General features: G+C 56.2%; 1 protein-coding gene across 3 annotated transcripts in view; it reads right to left on the bottom strand.

The window, feature by feature from the left end:
- The window catches only part of TESK2 (testis associated actin remodelling kinase 2), a 67,561-nt gene that overhangs the window by 2,212 nt on the left and 50,034 nt on the right, over positions 1–15,315 (bottom strand). For all 3 annotated transcript variants that reach the window (XM_029083202.1, XM_029083200.2, XM_029083201.1), the window contains 6 exons: positions 6,697–6,843; positions 2,269–2,351; positions 1,520–1,604; positions 896–979; positions 469–555; positions 113–245 (listed from right to left, as the gene is read on the bottom strand). In XM_029083202.1, coding sequence (XP_028939035.1) covers positions 113–245; positions 469–555; positions 896–979; positions 1,520–1,604; positions 2,269–2,351; positions 6,697–6,843 — 619 coding nt within the window. The remainder of the gene's footprint in view (positions 1–112; positions 246–468; positions 556–895; positions 980–1,519; positions 1,605–2,268; positions 2,352–6,696; positions 6,844–15,315) is intronic.

Here is a 15,315-nt window from a genome sequence, read left to right as displayed (position 1 = left end):
GCCAGCGCGGTGCCCGGGCAAAGGCCGCCATGATTCTGCTCGTCGCAGATGGGCCGGGAGTCCTCTGGACTCCAATTCTAACCACCACCCCCGCATCCTGCTCGCCACCCACCTTTAGTCAGGGAGACCGGCTTTCTCTCGGGGCTCTTTCTGTCCCGCTCCAGTTCCTCCTCTTGCAGGCGGTTTAGTATCTCCTCCAGGGTCTTCCCGATGTCGACGAAGGACGGCCGCAGCTTCGGGTCCATCTGAAACGCCCCCCAACCGCCGGGGCGGTCAGCCTGGGTCGGCCTCGGCGCCTGCCACGCCGCTGATTCCCCCCGACCCTTTCCGCCCGATAGGTCCAAGGGAGCTCAACGGGGCCCAGTCTGGCCTCTGACCCGCAGAGGAAGGTTCCCCGGATCCCCCGGGGAGGGAAGACCGACGAAGCCCTCGGAAGCTGGGCGGGAGGCGGCGGCGGGAGGCACTCACATTGCAACAGTTGAAGGTGAGCTGCAGGAAGTCAGGTGGACAGTCACCCACCATGTGCTGAAAGGCATCGTAGTCCAACCCAAAGTTCTGTGAAAACAAAGAGGGAGTCGGGAGGGGCGGGGGAGGGGGCCGGGGAGAGCTCCAGGCCGGGACCACCCTCCCCCGGGCCCACTCTCCTCTGAGGGAGGCCCACCCCGAGCCCCGCCGGTGAGAACGTGCAGTGGGGTGGGAGAGCAGGAAGGTAGGGGCGGTATGCAGCGTCCCCTCCCGGGTCCCCGACCCGATCTGAGGCTGGCTGGGGCCTGGGAGAGGCTGAAGCGGGAGGCGGGCCGTGCGGGCTCCAGTCGGTACCACCCACTTCTCAGGGGAACCCCACCGGGGCCGGGCCCCAGACGTGCCCCCGAGCCCCGGGGCCGGCCCTGCTCACCTCTGTGCGGGGGAGGTAGTCCGGGTCGGCCTGGATGCGGGCGATTATCTCACAGAGGATGATGCCGTAGGAGAACACGTCTGCCTGCGAGGTGGAACGGCCCCACGGAGCCGGGTCAGAACTCCCTTCACGCCCAGGGGACGGGAAGCAACCCTGGCACCGGGGCTTCCGGGTCCGAACGGTTGGGCTCGGGGACAAGGGCGCCCGGCCACCCGGCCTGGCGGTGGGGGCCGCCACACGTGGAGAGTCTGAACGGACCCGAGGCTGATGCGGGGAGGGGAGTCAGTCGGCCCTATCTACCGAGCCCCGTGTGCAGAGCCTTGCACTGAGCACTGGGCTATGGGAGGGCGTGGGAGCCCAGAGACCACTCTTTGAGGCTTCAGAGAGGGGAGGAGGCCCCGGGAGCCACTCGGGAGGATGGGAGGGAGTGGGGACACCCATGCTCATTGCTCTCGCTTTAACTAGGCAGGCAGAGCTGAGGGGAAGAGGAGCAGCCAGCCAGCCCCTCCCCACCACCCACCGCGACAGCGTTGAGAGCCGTGGGGGGGGAAGGGGCGGCGGGGGGGGGGGGGGGGGGGTGGAGGAGCCGACGGCGTGGGAGGACGGCGGGGATCCGAAGCGCACCTTCTCGTTGTAGGGCTCGTCTCGGAGAACCTCCGGGGCCATCCAGAACGGCGAGCCGACCACGGACAGCTTCTCGCTGCCCTTGCTGCCAAGGGAGAATCCTCCGTCAGCTGCCCTGGCCCAGGGCACTGCTTACCCCCGGGGGCCTTGCCCAGCCCAGGGGCACAGGATCCAGGGGTTTCTTTGGGGAACCCCGTCAGGCCGCTTGGTGGGAGGGGTCGTCTAGATGCGTACCCGCCCCCCAACCCTGCTCCGGGTGACTGGCGGATGGGCCACCTTAACTCGGGCAAGGGAAACATGGGCACTGGCATGTTCTGCGGGCACCCGTAACCCGGGGGGACCCAACCGAGTCCTATGGCAACAGTCCTCTTACCCTCTTCCGGCCTGGGCTGCCCGTGAGTCCCAATCCCATCTTGCTCCAGTGGCATTCTTTAGCCCGGATGGCCCCGGGGACACGGGGTTCCGATGAATGCGCTTTCCCGGCCCCCACCCAGCCGGGTCGGAGAAGCCGGGGCCCGGGCCCACCCAGCTGGGTGACACTGACGCTCAGAACCCGGGAACCTCCGTCCCTCTGGGGCCCCGGATCCCGGCGCCACCCCAGGGTTCCCGTGTCGCCGTGCCCCGGTCCCGGAGGCAGGGCTTCCTGGCACCACCCGAGAGCCGAGGCCGCCCTGCAGCGGTAGGGCCCGGACCCGCACCCCGTACCCCCTCCCTGCGGCCCCACCCCGGGAGACCAGCGCCCCGCCCACCTGTAATCGGGGATCTTCTCTGCCAGGCCAAAGTCTCCCACGATGGCGGAGTAGCTGTTATCTTCGCTTTTTATTAAGCAGTTCTGGAATTCCACAAGGAAGACAACGCACCCCATGTACCTGGAACCTGAGCCTCGGTGGGGGTCTGAGTGTTCACACGGGTACACAATTGTGTGCACGGGCAGGCACGTGGGCAGGCGTCCCAAGGACCCCACCTTGAGCCGTGGGTTGTCCGAACTGCAGCTAGCTCTGTGCCAGTCTGACAATCAGCCGCCTACCCAGACTAGACCGGTTCCGCCGGGCAGCGTTCCAGAGAGGCAGGAGAGCTGAGCCCGGAAGGGGCAGGAGTGTCGAGCCGGCCTGGCCCTCCCAGCACCCGGTGCCACCCACCCTGAGCTGATGCCACAGGCCAGAGAGGAGGAGGAGGAGGACGACAAGGAATAGAAGGGAAGAGGAGGCTTTGGTTGAGGTTGATTCCCACCAGAGAAAATGCCGCCACCCAATCTGTACGGCACTTTCTGCCCGGGGAACACTTCTCAAATCCTACGCTATCGCTGCACGTGGTTGGGTTCCTCGGGTTTTGTTTTGATTCTTTTGACGGTATCTGTTAAGACCTCACTATGTGCCAGGTACCGTACAAAACGCTGGGGTAGCTAGAAGCTGATCGCTATGGACACAGTCCACGTCCCACGTGGGGCTCACGGTCGTCATCCCTATTTTACAGATGAGGATACTGAGGCACAGGGAATTTAAGGGGCTTGCCCAAGGCCATCTGGTTTTCAACAGGACTCCAGACCTGGGCTGGAAGTTAGCTAAGGGCCTTCAACCCTTCGGGGGCTTTGACGAGCGGGGTCGTGTCCTCTCGGCCTGGGTGGGTGTCACCACGGGAATGGGGTCACGAGAGCCCGGGTCCTCGGGCTCTAAGACCAGCTGCTCTCCTTAGGGGTTGCTAACTTGTCTGTCGGTCTCCCCCGTTCAACTGTAAGCCCTTTGAAGGCAGCAGCACAGCCAAGCGGGGGGAGGCCAATCAGAGGAATCGTCAGGGAGCTCACCCGTCTGGACATTATTCCGGCCCGGCGCCGAACGGTTCCCCTGCACAGGGGTTTGCCTTCAACGGAGCGGTCCAGCCCTCCAGTGGGCTCGACACCCCGCCTCCTCGAGGGCCCGCCCTGCCCCAGCAACCCAGCGCTCGGGGGGGTTTTCTGCGGAGACACCGGGCCCTGGCAGAGATGGGCCACGCGATGCGATGCCGGGGCCCGATCCCGAAGGGTGACTGTAACCGTTTGTGCACACAGATGTGTGGAGACACAATGGGCCTCTTGTGAGGGATCCCAGCTCTGTACATCCTGCCTACGTACTCCTAGGCTGCCGCCCTTCCCTCCCTAGACAAGGAAGAAAATGGAGCCCTGGCCCTGGAGGATTAGGCCCAGTTCCCGGGGTCTGTTTCTCTGTGGAGGCTGCGTCATTTTTAGAAGCGCCTCTTCTGGTCCCCCTCAGTCTGGGAAAAACCTCCCCGTCCACTCCAACTGGCCTGGGAGACCTGGCTTCTAGGGCCATGTGGGTGGTCTACCGTGACAGCAAGGCTCTTGGAAAAACAAGAGGTGCAAATGTCACCAGCGTCTCGGCCCCCACCCCGCCTCAGAAACATCGCCCTCCCTTTCCATGACGGTCTTCGATAGGCGGGAGGGTCGTGACGGAGCCGAGAACCAGCCCGCCGGTCAAACCCCGGTTGAGGAGCAGGGTGAGAAAGCGCGGTGTGGCTGACTGAGGTTTCTTCTGAGGAACCTGATGTTTTTAAAGACACTTTGTCACCCCACTTCCTCCCTCTCGAATCCCTCCCCCCATCTCCCCGTCACCTCGGCACTTGTAGGAAACGAGGGTCCAACTAGATTGAGCAGCCGAACCCCCGTCTCTGACCCCGGGAATCCAGACACCTGGGCCGGGCCCCGCTTCCTTTCCCTTCACATCCGCTTCCTCCTTCTAGCCATCTGGAACTCGCACCCACTCAAGGGTGAAATCGAGGTTCACGAAGGCAGAGTGACCGAGGGAACGGGAGCCAGTCTGGGCGGCGGACTCTGCCCCGTAACCGAGAAGAAGCCACGCTCCGATCCGGCTGCCCACCTGCAGGATTTTCACAATCATCCCGGGGCTGTCGGCCCATTCGTGGGATTCGATATAAACGATCCATCCACGCAAATCGATTCTGATGTTCCCTGCTGCTTAACTTCCTCCCTGGCTTTGTCTGGCCAAGTCTGAACTCTCTCCACCTGCGGTAAAAGGCGTCTGGAGAGGTGGAAGGGTCCATCCGCGGTTGAGGAGGAGTAGAGGGAAAACAGGTGATTCCAGATCCTCAAGCAAGCTGCCCCTGGAGGGAAAATATCCTCGGGCCCCAAGGTTGGCCGCCTAACTGCTCGATTGCCCAACTGCGGCAGTCGGCCAGACTGGGCCCACTTAGGCTCATCACCTCAACCATCTCCTCACTCCTCGTGGCAGGGAACGGGGGACTGGCTTGCTCGGGCTAGTCCGAGTCGGTCGGCTGGAAATTGGGCAGGGAGGTTGGAGAGTGGGGCTGGCCCAGCCCACCTCGCGGCCGATCCTGGCCAGCCCTTCTTCTTCCATTCGATAACTTTTCCCTTTGTCCTTCCAAACGAAGCAGGAGTCTAGGATGGCGCTTGGGGCCAAGACTCTCCCAGGTGCCTACGTATAGTGCTCGGTGCAAAGTAAGCACTCAAATACCACTGACGGACAGCCTTGGTGGACCCAAACCCCCTGGTTATTTTTGCCAGCTGTTGCCCAGTGACTAAATGCAGCCCCCCCCCATGATGCCAGCTGTGTTTTCTCAGCGGTGATTTACAATATCCAACCCCAGGGAGGTGACAGGACAGGGCCCTGGAATGGTCCCCTGGTGTGTGGATGGCAAAACGCTGCAGGCAGCGGGAAGGTGACTTTTTCCCCCGACTCGACCCCGTGGCATTTGTTGACCTTAAAGGTGTCGATTCGAGCTTGGCATTTTCTCTAATTACGGTGCCTGTCCCTACAGCAGGCGCCACCGTCTCCACCTCCGTGGCCCTCTCTCCGCTCGCTGTCCACCTAGGACCCTTTTCCCAGTCAGATCTGGAGTCGTGAGCCGAGGAAGGAATGAACAGTTCTCCCCAGGAGGCCTCCTCTGACCACGGCAACGTTGGGGCGTAACTGGGGACCGGCAATTTGGCAAAGGCCAAGGTGAACGGCCCGACAAAATTCTCTCACTCGTGGTCGAAATGAAAATACGGCATGTGGGACTTGGCATTTCAGTGCCCCAGATTTTCTCTCAAACACGGCCAACGTTTATTTTTTTTTAATAAAGGCCGTTGCTTTCTATTGTACTCTCCCAAGCATTTAATATGCTCTGCACGCTGTAAGCCCTCCATAAATACGACTAACACCACCACCCATCGCTTTGAATGGGATGAAAAAGACTACCGGGTCCGGCCGAAACCAGACAGGGCGGGCCGGCAGAAGCCGAGCTGCATAAACGTGAGGCTGACATCTCATAAGACCTAAGCCTGATTATCAGAGAACACCCCACGATGGGAGCTCTGCCTGAAACCCTCTCCCCTCACGAAGGTCCCTGACCCCGGCTATCGCCTCTTATTCCAAATCCTCTCAGTGTCGAGAGCCCCGAGGTCATAAGCTTCTCCCCGGCAGCGTCAAGGGCTTCTGGAATACACCGAGGCAGAAGAATTCAAAGTCTTCCCCCGGCCACCGTGTCATTTTGTGGGCAACGCTTTTACACGGCCGCATGGCTTGGGGTAACAGCCCCAAAGCTTTACCAAAACTCGAAGCTGCAAACAAAGGCTAGTTAAGCCTCTGCTACTCACTACATGTCCATTTTTCACTTTCTCTTCCATCTGCAAATTATTCTGTGTCTACCTCCCCCACTAGATTGTAAACACCTTGAGGTCAAGGGATCTGTCCTCTAATTCTATTGTACGCTAAGCCAACGTACGACCGATACTATCGATTGGCGGATCCAGGCATCAGGGACATTTCTAAAGACTCAAAGTGAATTAAAGCTGACAGTCAAACATGTTAACTCCCTAGGTAATCACTGTGGGTGTTGTTAAAGACTCACTATGTACCAAATACTAAAACGCAACCAGGTCAGAGTACCTGTTTCACATGGGGCTCACAGTGTAAGAGGGAAGGAGAACTGGTATTTTATCCCAGACGAGATAGCTGAGGCACAGAGAAGTGAAGTGAGTGGTCCGAGGTCACACAGCGGGCAAGTGGCAGAGCTGGGATGAGATTAGATGAGCCGCAACTCAGGCCCCTGCTCTTTCCACCAGGCCACGTGCTTCTCCCTTTTTCCCGGTCGCTTCTAGGACGGAGCTCCCTCACGTGCTTATGTGTGTACGCGAGGTGCCAACTCCACTCAGTCTCCGGTACCTTGGAAGTGAGATCCCGGTGGAAGATGCCTTTGAAGTGAAGGTACTTGAGTCCCATGGCAATGTCGTATGCCAGTTTCACCCTCACCGTCCAGGGCAGGTGGACGTCGCTATCTAACAGCTGTTCCAGGTTCCCAGCATTGATATACTGCAAATCGAAAGAAAAATGATGTTGAGGTCCGTCCGAAATGGAGCCCGCTCTTTACATCCTCAGGTGATTATCTGGGGGCGGACAACCCCAGGCAATAATAATAATGATAATTGTAGTATTTGTTAAGCGCTTACTATGTGCCAGGGGTGGATAAAAGCCGATCGGGTTGGACACAGCTCTGTCCCACATGGGGCTCAGAATCTTAATCCTTACTTTACAGATGAGGGAACCGAAGCTCAGAGAAGTGACCTGCTCAAGGTCACGCAGCAGATAGGTGGCGGAGCCGGGATTAGAACCCACCTCCTTGTGACTCCCAGGCCCGTGTTCCACTGCTTCTCTATCCAGCCATCCCACCGGCTTTCCTACCCTCGCTAGCGGACCCTTAACGCGGGGGCCTGGTCCAAGGCAACGGAGACCCTGGCCCAGATCGGTTCCTAGGTGAGAGGCAGCCGCCTCTCCGAGACTCCGTGGGGGCGAGGCAGCAGGTGACCAGCGCTTAGGAGAGTGGTCTGCGCAGGGTAAGCAGAGTGCTCTGCACAGAGTAAGCGCGTAATAGACGCGAATGAATGAATACGATGGCATGAGTGACAGAGGCCGGCCAGCAGGGGGCCCCACAAGGCAGCACGAGGCAGGGCCCAAAGCCCCCCTTCGCCCCCCATCTCCAACTGGGGGTCGGGGACCACGAAAAGAATTCAGGATGTAATTTCACATGGGGTGAGGCAGGAGAAACCCCAAGAACGAGGGGGTGGGGGGATGCCCCCCTGCTGATCAGCTTCAACATCCCGCTGAGGCCCGTTTGGAAATTCACCCGGAGCAGGGATGAGATAGGATGACTTGATTCGCCTGACCCTCCCTCCCTCGCCGTCCTGGAACCCGATCCGCCCGAAAGGTTCCTTGTTTTCGCTGCCCGGTTGCTAATGAGAACACCTGAGCCCGCGTCCGCCGGCCGCTTTAGCAACCGCCGGGCTGAAATCCGACCACGCCAACTAATTTCTTTCACTCCGGAGGAGTCAAAAGGTCTGCGGAGATGGGAGTTTCGTTCTCTGGCCGGGTGACAGGGTGACTCGGAATGGCCGCGGTTCGGTACGGGCTCGGGTTTCGCTGACCGTGTGTGCCAGGAGAGGCCGGGGCTGAAAGGCGGCGCATTCCCTCTCCGTGGGCCGAGCCCGGCCGGGACCTCCGTCTCGGCCGGCCTCGCGCCCGCTGAGAAAGGAAGGTTATTTACCTCTTGCTCGAATATTCTCTGCTGATATTGGGAGGATAAAGGCAGGGGCACAGAGGGACAGCAGAAGCGTGGGTGTTTCTTGTGGGAAGAGAAACGGAAAAGGAGGGAGCGGAAAAACATTTTCAGAAGAGTGGTTTAAAGTGAATTAACTGGGGCGATTTCTGCCTCGTGCCAGCTGTTTGCCAGTTGAGTGCCGGCTGACCGAGACCAGGCTCTGCCGTTCCAAGAACCAGTTGGTCAGTGGTATTTATTGAGCGCTGACTCTGTGCAGAGCGCTGCACTAAGCGCTTCAGAACCACAGCCTGCCCTCATCCCAGGATCGCTAAGCTTAGATCGAAGGGGACCTTAAAATCGGCCAACGGCCAACGCGGGTTACTTGCTGTACCGGTCCACTTCGACACGAAAACCGACACACAACTCCCCACAAGGTGACCTCCATTCTACTTCTCGGTCCAGCGTGGGCCTGGGAGTCGGAAGGTCATGGCTTCTAATCCCCGCTCCGCCACGTGTCTGCTGTGTGACCTTGGGCCAGTCACTTTACTTCTCTGTGCCCTCAGTTACTTCATCTATACAGCGGGGATTGAGGCTGTATCGACCATTTGCCCGGTGGGGGTCACGTGGGCTGGGACACATTCCGGCTGTTCCTCCGCCGGAGGCTCCACCCGGGTGAGCTGGAAGCCCAAGGCTTGCCCTGGCCCTGCTGGCCAAGCCCAGGAATCCCCAATCCCAGGGCTCCTCACTGTGCTCGCTTACGGGCACCCTTGGCTTAGCACCTCACACAGGGCGAAGATACGCGACTCTGTGGCACCTAAGATTTCTCCTTCCGCTGCCAAGCCAAGAGTGGCCCGGCCCCCGACATCCCCCCCATCTGGGGATGAATCTGGCCCAGTCACCCAGACAATCGAGCCAAAGCAGGAAAATCTGCCTGAACGGTCCCCGGGGCTGGAATCGGCAGCCACCAGGCCGGTCCAGATGGATTCGGAAAGGGGCCGGGAGGGAAGCATCCGCGGCAATGATGAGAAAGGGCCCACGGCACTGGTCCAGTGTCCAAATCCCCACTGCCAAGTAGCTGATTGAGACCGCTCTGGCTTTGGGAGACCTGGGGAGTAAGAAGCTTTTAGGCTTAGTGCTCTTATTCTTGTCCAACTGGCAGCATCCGGGAAATATGGGGGAGAAGCGGCGGGGGGAGAGAGATAGGGAGGGAGATTGAGAGAGAAAGACCCTACCCTCAAGAGAGGTCTAGCTACCTCACTCCTCTCTGTGCTGAAGTCTGACGTATTTGGGAGCGCTACACCGAATCAATCAATGGCACGTAGTGAACATTTACTGTGTGCCGAGTACTTGGGAGAGTATAATACAACAGAGTTGGTAGACGTATTCCCCGTCCTAAAAGAGCTTGCGGTCTAGAGGGAAAGACAGGCATTAAAATAAATTAAATGTACGCAAGGGCAGTGGGGCTGAGAATCATGAGAATCCATCCCCGGAGCCCAAGCCAACTGGTATTTGGAGGGAGAAAAAGAAATCCCAAGACCAGACTCTGAAATGGTCAACTCTCCTCTCCTTCCTCAGCGGACACAAGCTGCTGGCCCGACTTGGGGACGTCAAAGCCAGGGGGAGTTTCACATTCAGAGAAGAATCTTCATAGGATCCGATTCAATCCCTCGATCCCAGAGGTGAGTCGGAGCGCCCGGCCAACTCAGACCCGCTAATACGGGCCTGGGAGTCAGAGGCTGGGTTCTAACCCAGGCTCTGCCATTTGTGTCACCTTGGGCAAGTCACTTCTGGGTCTCCGTTGCTTCATCTGTAAAATGGGGATTAAGACGGAGAGCCCCGTGTGAGATACCGACTGCGTCCAACCTGATCATCTCGAGTCTATTCCAGCGCCTAATACGGTGCCCGGCACATATTAAGAGCATAAAAAGTATCATGGAAAAAAAAGGGGCATCAGGCCAAGCCTGTGACCTAGTTTGCAGCCCTCAAACAATGCCATTATTCCCTCAGCTGTTTGCTTGCCCGGGCGCCCTAAACACCAAGAATTGCAGATATCACATCCTGCCGGCTAGGCTTACAGAAGAAAGGAAAGCTTTGTCACTGGCCTGCTATTTATGGGTGGCCATCACAAGCCAGCTTTGTGGGAGTCCTGTGGGAGGGACATTGGGCCCTCCGGAGGGAGCTCGGTGGCAAAGATTTGACACCTCCTGGAGCGGCCACCTGTTAGACGGCCACTCTCTCCTCATAAAAGAGGGAGAGCCCCATCCCCCCTCAGTAGATGAGGCCGGACTGCCTACCTTGCATGGGTCATTAGAGAAAAAGGGAGAGAGGCATTATACTGAGCACTGGTACAAGTTAGATCGCACACGATCCCTTTCCCATATGGGGCTCCCAGTCTAGGAAGGAGAAGAAGAATGAAAACCCAAGTTTGCAGATAAAGAAACTGAGGCCCAGAGAAGTCAAGTGAATCGCCCGTGGTCACCCAGCAGGCATGTGGCAGAGCCGGGACTAGAACCCAGGTCCTCTGACCCCATCAGGCCTTGGTCTTTCCACTTAGGCTATAAGCCCGTCATAGGGCAGGGACTCTCTATCTGTTACCGATTTGTACATTCCAAGCACTTAGTACAGTGCTCTGCACGTAGTAATGAATGAACTTAGGCCACGCTGTTTCTCCAGATCCCTCCGGCTCTCTCTCTTGAGCTCATAACGCTTTGCCAGCACCCAAGATCCCCACGCCTTGGGAATTATTCTTATTTCCTTGGTTCCCCTGGATTCTCATTACAACATTTCTGTCTTCCCACCTCAAACATTTAGCTCTCTCAATCCATTTTGGGATTCCTCTGTCCTTCCCGGCACCGAACGCATCCCACCCCCTTAGTTTAGCATCCGTTATCTATCTCGCTAGCCTCACGCCGCTCTCAGCGAGCAAACGTTTCCAGAGTAGGAAGGAGCGGGTAAATAAGTAGGCTGAGCAGTGACGGTACCAGAGACCCACATGCATCATCGCTGTATCACCTTACCCACTCCTACTTCACTGCTTTCCCGCTACAGCCCAGCCCACACACTTTGCTCCTCTAATGCCAACCCACTCATTTCACCTCAATCTCGTCTATCTCACCACCGACCCGTCGCCCACATCCTGCCTCTGGCCTGGAACGTCATCCCTCTTCGTATCCAACAGACGGTGACTGCCCCCGCCTTCAGAGCCTTATCGAAGGCACGTCGTCTCCAAGATGCCTTCCCAGACTAAGCCCTCCTTTCCTCTTCTCTCATTCCCTTCTGTGTTGCCCTGACTTGCTCCCTTTACTCATCGCCTCTGCCCCAGCCCTACAGCACTAATATACATACCCGTAATTATTAATTCATATTAATGTCTTCCTCCCCTTCTAGACTGTAAGCTCGTTGTAGGCAGGAAATGTGTGTTATGTTGTTGTGTGATACTTTCCCCGCACACAATAAGCGCTCACTAAATACTATTGATCGAATGAATGACATCACAGGGGACACTTGGCCAAAGACTGGCTGAATTTACAGCGTTTCCCTGGGAGTCCCCTGGTCCTTCTCACCCCTTCGCTCTAAAGCGGATGCTCGCCCCATCCACGTCCCTGGAAAGTCAGGTACAGCTTCGGAGCCATGGGACTCGGCAAGGGGAGCTGGGATTTGGGCGGGGGCCTGGAGATTGGGTGGTGAAAATGAAAATACCAAAACCCCGAGGCATCCCGGGTCACGTCTACAGCAGAAGGTAACGGACCAGCCGAACGTTAGACAAAACCACCTTATACGTAACATATGGATATGACCCTTGCCAGAGCAACTTCCTACTTTTTGTTTGTTTGTTTTATGGTATTTAAGCGCTTACTATGTGCCAGGCAATGTTCTAAGCACTGGTGTAGACACGAAGTAATCCGGGTTGGACAGTCCCCATGGGGCTCACAGTTGTAATTCCCATTTTACAGATGAAGTCGCTGAGGTACAGAGAAGTGAAGTGACTTGCCCAGAGTCACAGAGCAGACCAGTGCTGGACGGGGACTAGAACCCAGGTCCTTCTGATTCCTAGGGCCGGGTTCTGGTCACGTTGTCTCTCTACTCTTGCCTTATAGCCCTTCCCAAGCAGTTTTGGCTACGCTATCGGATGCCCCCAAAGAGGACAGTGCAGTAGTCAAGTGATCTTGACTACTGGGAAAAAGGAGAGGACTCTATCAGGCTGACCGGAGGAACGCTCCCAGAGCCCCAGGTCTTCCGGGCATCACAAAAGTCACGAGCTCAAAGCCAGAAGCAGGCCAAAAGAATAAAGAAAGAAACCCAGGGAATAGTGTTATCTCTACTTCAGTCATCCAAATTTCCTGTTTCAGTACAGGCAGAACAGTTTGGCCTGGAAGATGAGTTCAGAGAGAGGAGGGAAAAAAAAAATAGCTGGCTGACACTATTTTGGAACAAGGGTTGTTTTCTCTTCCAGTTTAGGTCACTGGCTTTGGTCCCCGCAATATACGAAACGGCTGGAAGGTAGCTTAGCTTCAATCTCTATTGCATTGCCCGCTTGGGGTTATTAATTTGGAATTTCTTCTGTACTAGGCGCCACGGCGGACTAAATAAATTCAGACTGGACACGGTCCCCATCCCACAAGGGGATCTCAGTCTAAGGGTTCTCAGAAGGCCCCTTAACCCTGGGTGAGCCTACTCTAATTTCACCAGGAACCACAGTTACTTATTTGAGCAGGAAAACCCTCCCCGTACACTCTGCAAAGCAATGTTGATCATCCTTCTCCCCTCTTTAATACAGGATTTTAAAATGCTGTAAAATCCAGCTTTTCCAAGAAAAGCACGCACCATATACACTCCATTCTCCCACTCCAAATCCCAAAACCAATCCAGAACGATCATCACGAATCAATTTGTAACGGGGCCACTGGGTTTGGAGGGAAAAAAAATGGAACAACTTGGGATATCACTGGATGGATTTCTAGGAGCGAGTTAAAGTTCATAAACCCAAGACATTGGACCAGAAATCCAAGTGGCTGGTGCCAGCTCTTGGGCCACTTAACTTCTCTGTGCCTCAGTTCCCTCGTCTGTAAAATGGTTATAACTTTGTGAGCCCCATGTGCGACACGGACCGTGTCCGACCTGATTAGCTTGTATGTAACCAAGCGCTTAGTACAGGGCCTGGCACACAGTGAGCACTTAACAAATGATACGTGTCCGTACTAGGGTGCAGAAAATGTTGTAATAATAATAATACTCAAAATAATAGTATTTATTAGGCACTTACTATGTGTCTAAGCACTGGGGTAGATAACAAGCCAGTGAGGTTGGACACAGTCCCTGGCCCACACAGGTCTCACAGTCTTAATCCCCATTTTACAGGTGAGGTAACTGAGGCCCAGACAAATTAAGTGACTTGCCCAAGGTCATACTGCAGACAAGTGGAGGAGCTGGAATTAGAATCCAGGTTCTCCGGACTCCAGGCCGGTGCTCTACCCATTAGGCCACACTCTCTCCCTTGTGAGACAACATCCACATATGCCGACGGGAACCAATGGACTGTTCCACTGAGGGATGAAATGGGCCCATTCGCTCTTCTTTTCCTGGTCTTCATTTTCGGCTTGAGCGGGGAGGGAGACATTGCGAGTGGAAATGCTGTATCTCTTCTTTACTAAGTTGCTGAACGCTTGCTGAACGCAGTCAGACAGAACACTTCACCTTGAGAGGAAGGAGCACCTGAGGGATCTACTTTCCCAAGTCGTTAGTAATTATCTGCGTTTTTATCTTCACTTCCTCTGCCTCTGGGCCATGAGGGCAAGCAAGGCGGCTGACTCACCTCCGCCCAACCTGCTGAGACAGGGCCCGGGGAGGAATGATGCCCCTCACCCAAGCCGGCAGAAGCGAGATAGATGGGTGCCCACCCCCATCCAGAATTCTCTAAGCATCTCAAAATGAACTCAGCACATTCTGCAGCCCAATCGGTTTCCCGACAACAGAAGCAGTGAGGCCTAGTGGAAAGAGCCCGGACGGCCGAGTCAGAGCATCTGGCTTTTAATCCTGGCTCCGCCACTCAACTGCCGTGTGTCCTTGAGGAAGTCACTTCACTTCTCTGGGCCTCGGTTTCCTCGATTGTAAAATGGGGATTCGACACCCGTCCTCCCTTCTATTTAGACGGCGAGCCCCACGTGGGACAGAGGCTGTGTCAGCCCCATTGATTGGTATCTCTCCCGGCACTTAGAAGAGTTCTGGACGCACAGTAAGTGCTTAAATGCCATGAAAAACAAACAACCAGACCTAATCGCAGCACACAGACTGCTGACTCGCAAACGGGTTCTGGTGATCCATACTAGACGTATCTTCCTGCCCACACCTTTTCTGGCCAGGAAAGCCGTATTTACTCCCTTCCTAGCCTCAGAAACCATCCCCTCCCATTTCCCCAGCATCACTGCAAGGCCCGCTAAGGATCAGCCCTTTGCCACGTCGGGGTCGTTGGCCAGCTGAGTGTGGTCCCCCACGCTTGGGCTCAAGAAACCCACACATTCAGCCCCTGAACAAAAGACTCGGTCCGGTCCCCCCGTGGGAAGCCGGGTCCGCTGCCCAGCCCCGAGTTTACACCCGAGCTCAAACCTCGGTGGCGCTTTTAGAGGGGTGGGAAAATCCTGAATTATTTCTCTAGGCCAAAAGGCACTTGAAGCACACAGAGTGAGAGCTCTACTCAGCTTTTTCCACGGTCCCCGGGGTGCCTCTCTGGGAACACAAATTAGGACACACCTCCCAACTGAAAAGACTGCCGTTATTAATCTGCATATCAAAATCTAAAGTCCTAGCCAGAGGGGGAAACTGGCAGTTTCATGATCATAAACCCACATGTGACTCAATCTAAAGGAGAGAGTGGGAAATTTTTTTTTATGGTACGTGCTAAGCGTGTACTGTGTGTCAAGCACTGTTCTAAATATTCAGATAGATACAAGTGTATCATGTTGGACAGTCATGAGGGAGGGAGGGAGGGAGGGAGGGAGGGAGGGAGGGAGGGAGGGAGGGAGGGAGGGAGAAGGATTTAATCCCATTTTGCAGATGAGGTAACAGACACAGAGAAGTGAAGTGACTTGCCTATGCTCATCCAGCAAGCGATTTTCAGACCCAGGCCTGTGCGCTCTCCACTAGGCTATGCTGCTTCTCAAGCTGACTTGCTTCCCATCTCAAGAGCCGTAAGAAAGCAGTAAGTGGTGCACAATAGAGTATACTGTGTTTTGCTTATTTCTGTTGTTGTTTTA

This window comes from Ornithorhynchus anatinus, chromosome 18 (genome assembly GCF_004115215.2).
Source record: "Ornithorhynchus anatinus isolate Pmale09 chromosome 18, mOrnAna1.pri.v4, whole genome shotgun sequence".
In the NCBI taxonomy this organism is placed as follows: Eukaryota; Metazoa; Chordata; class Mammalia; order Monotremata; family Ornithorhynchidae; genus Ornithorhynchus; species Ornithorhynchus anatinus.
This window is presented reverse-complemented; position numbering and strand designations above follow the sequence as displayed.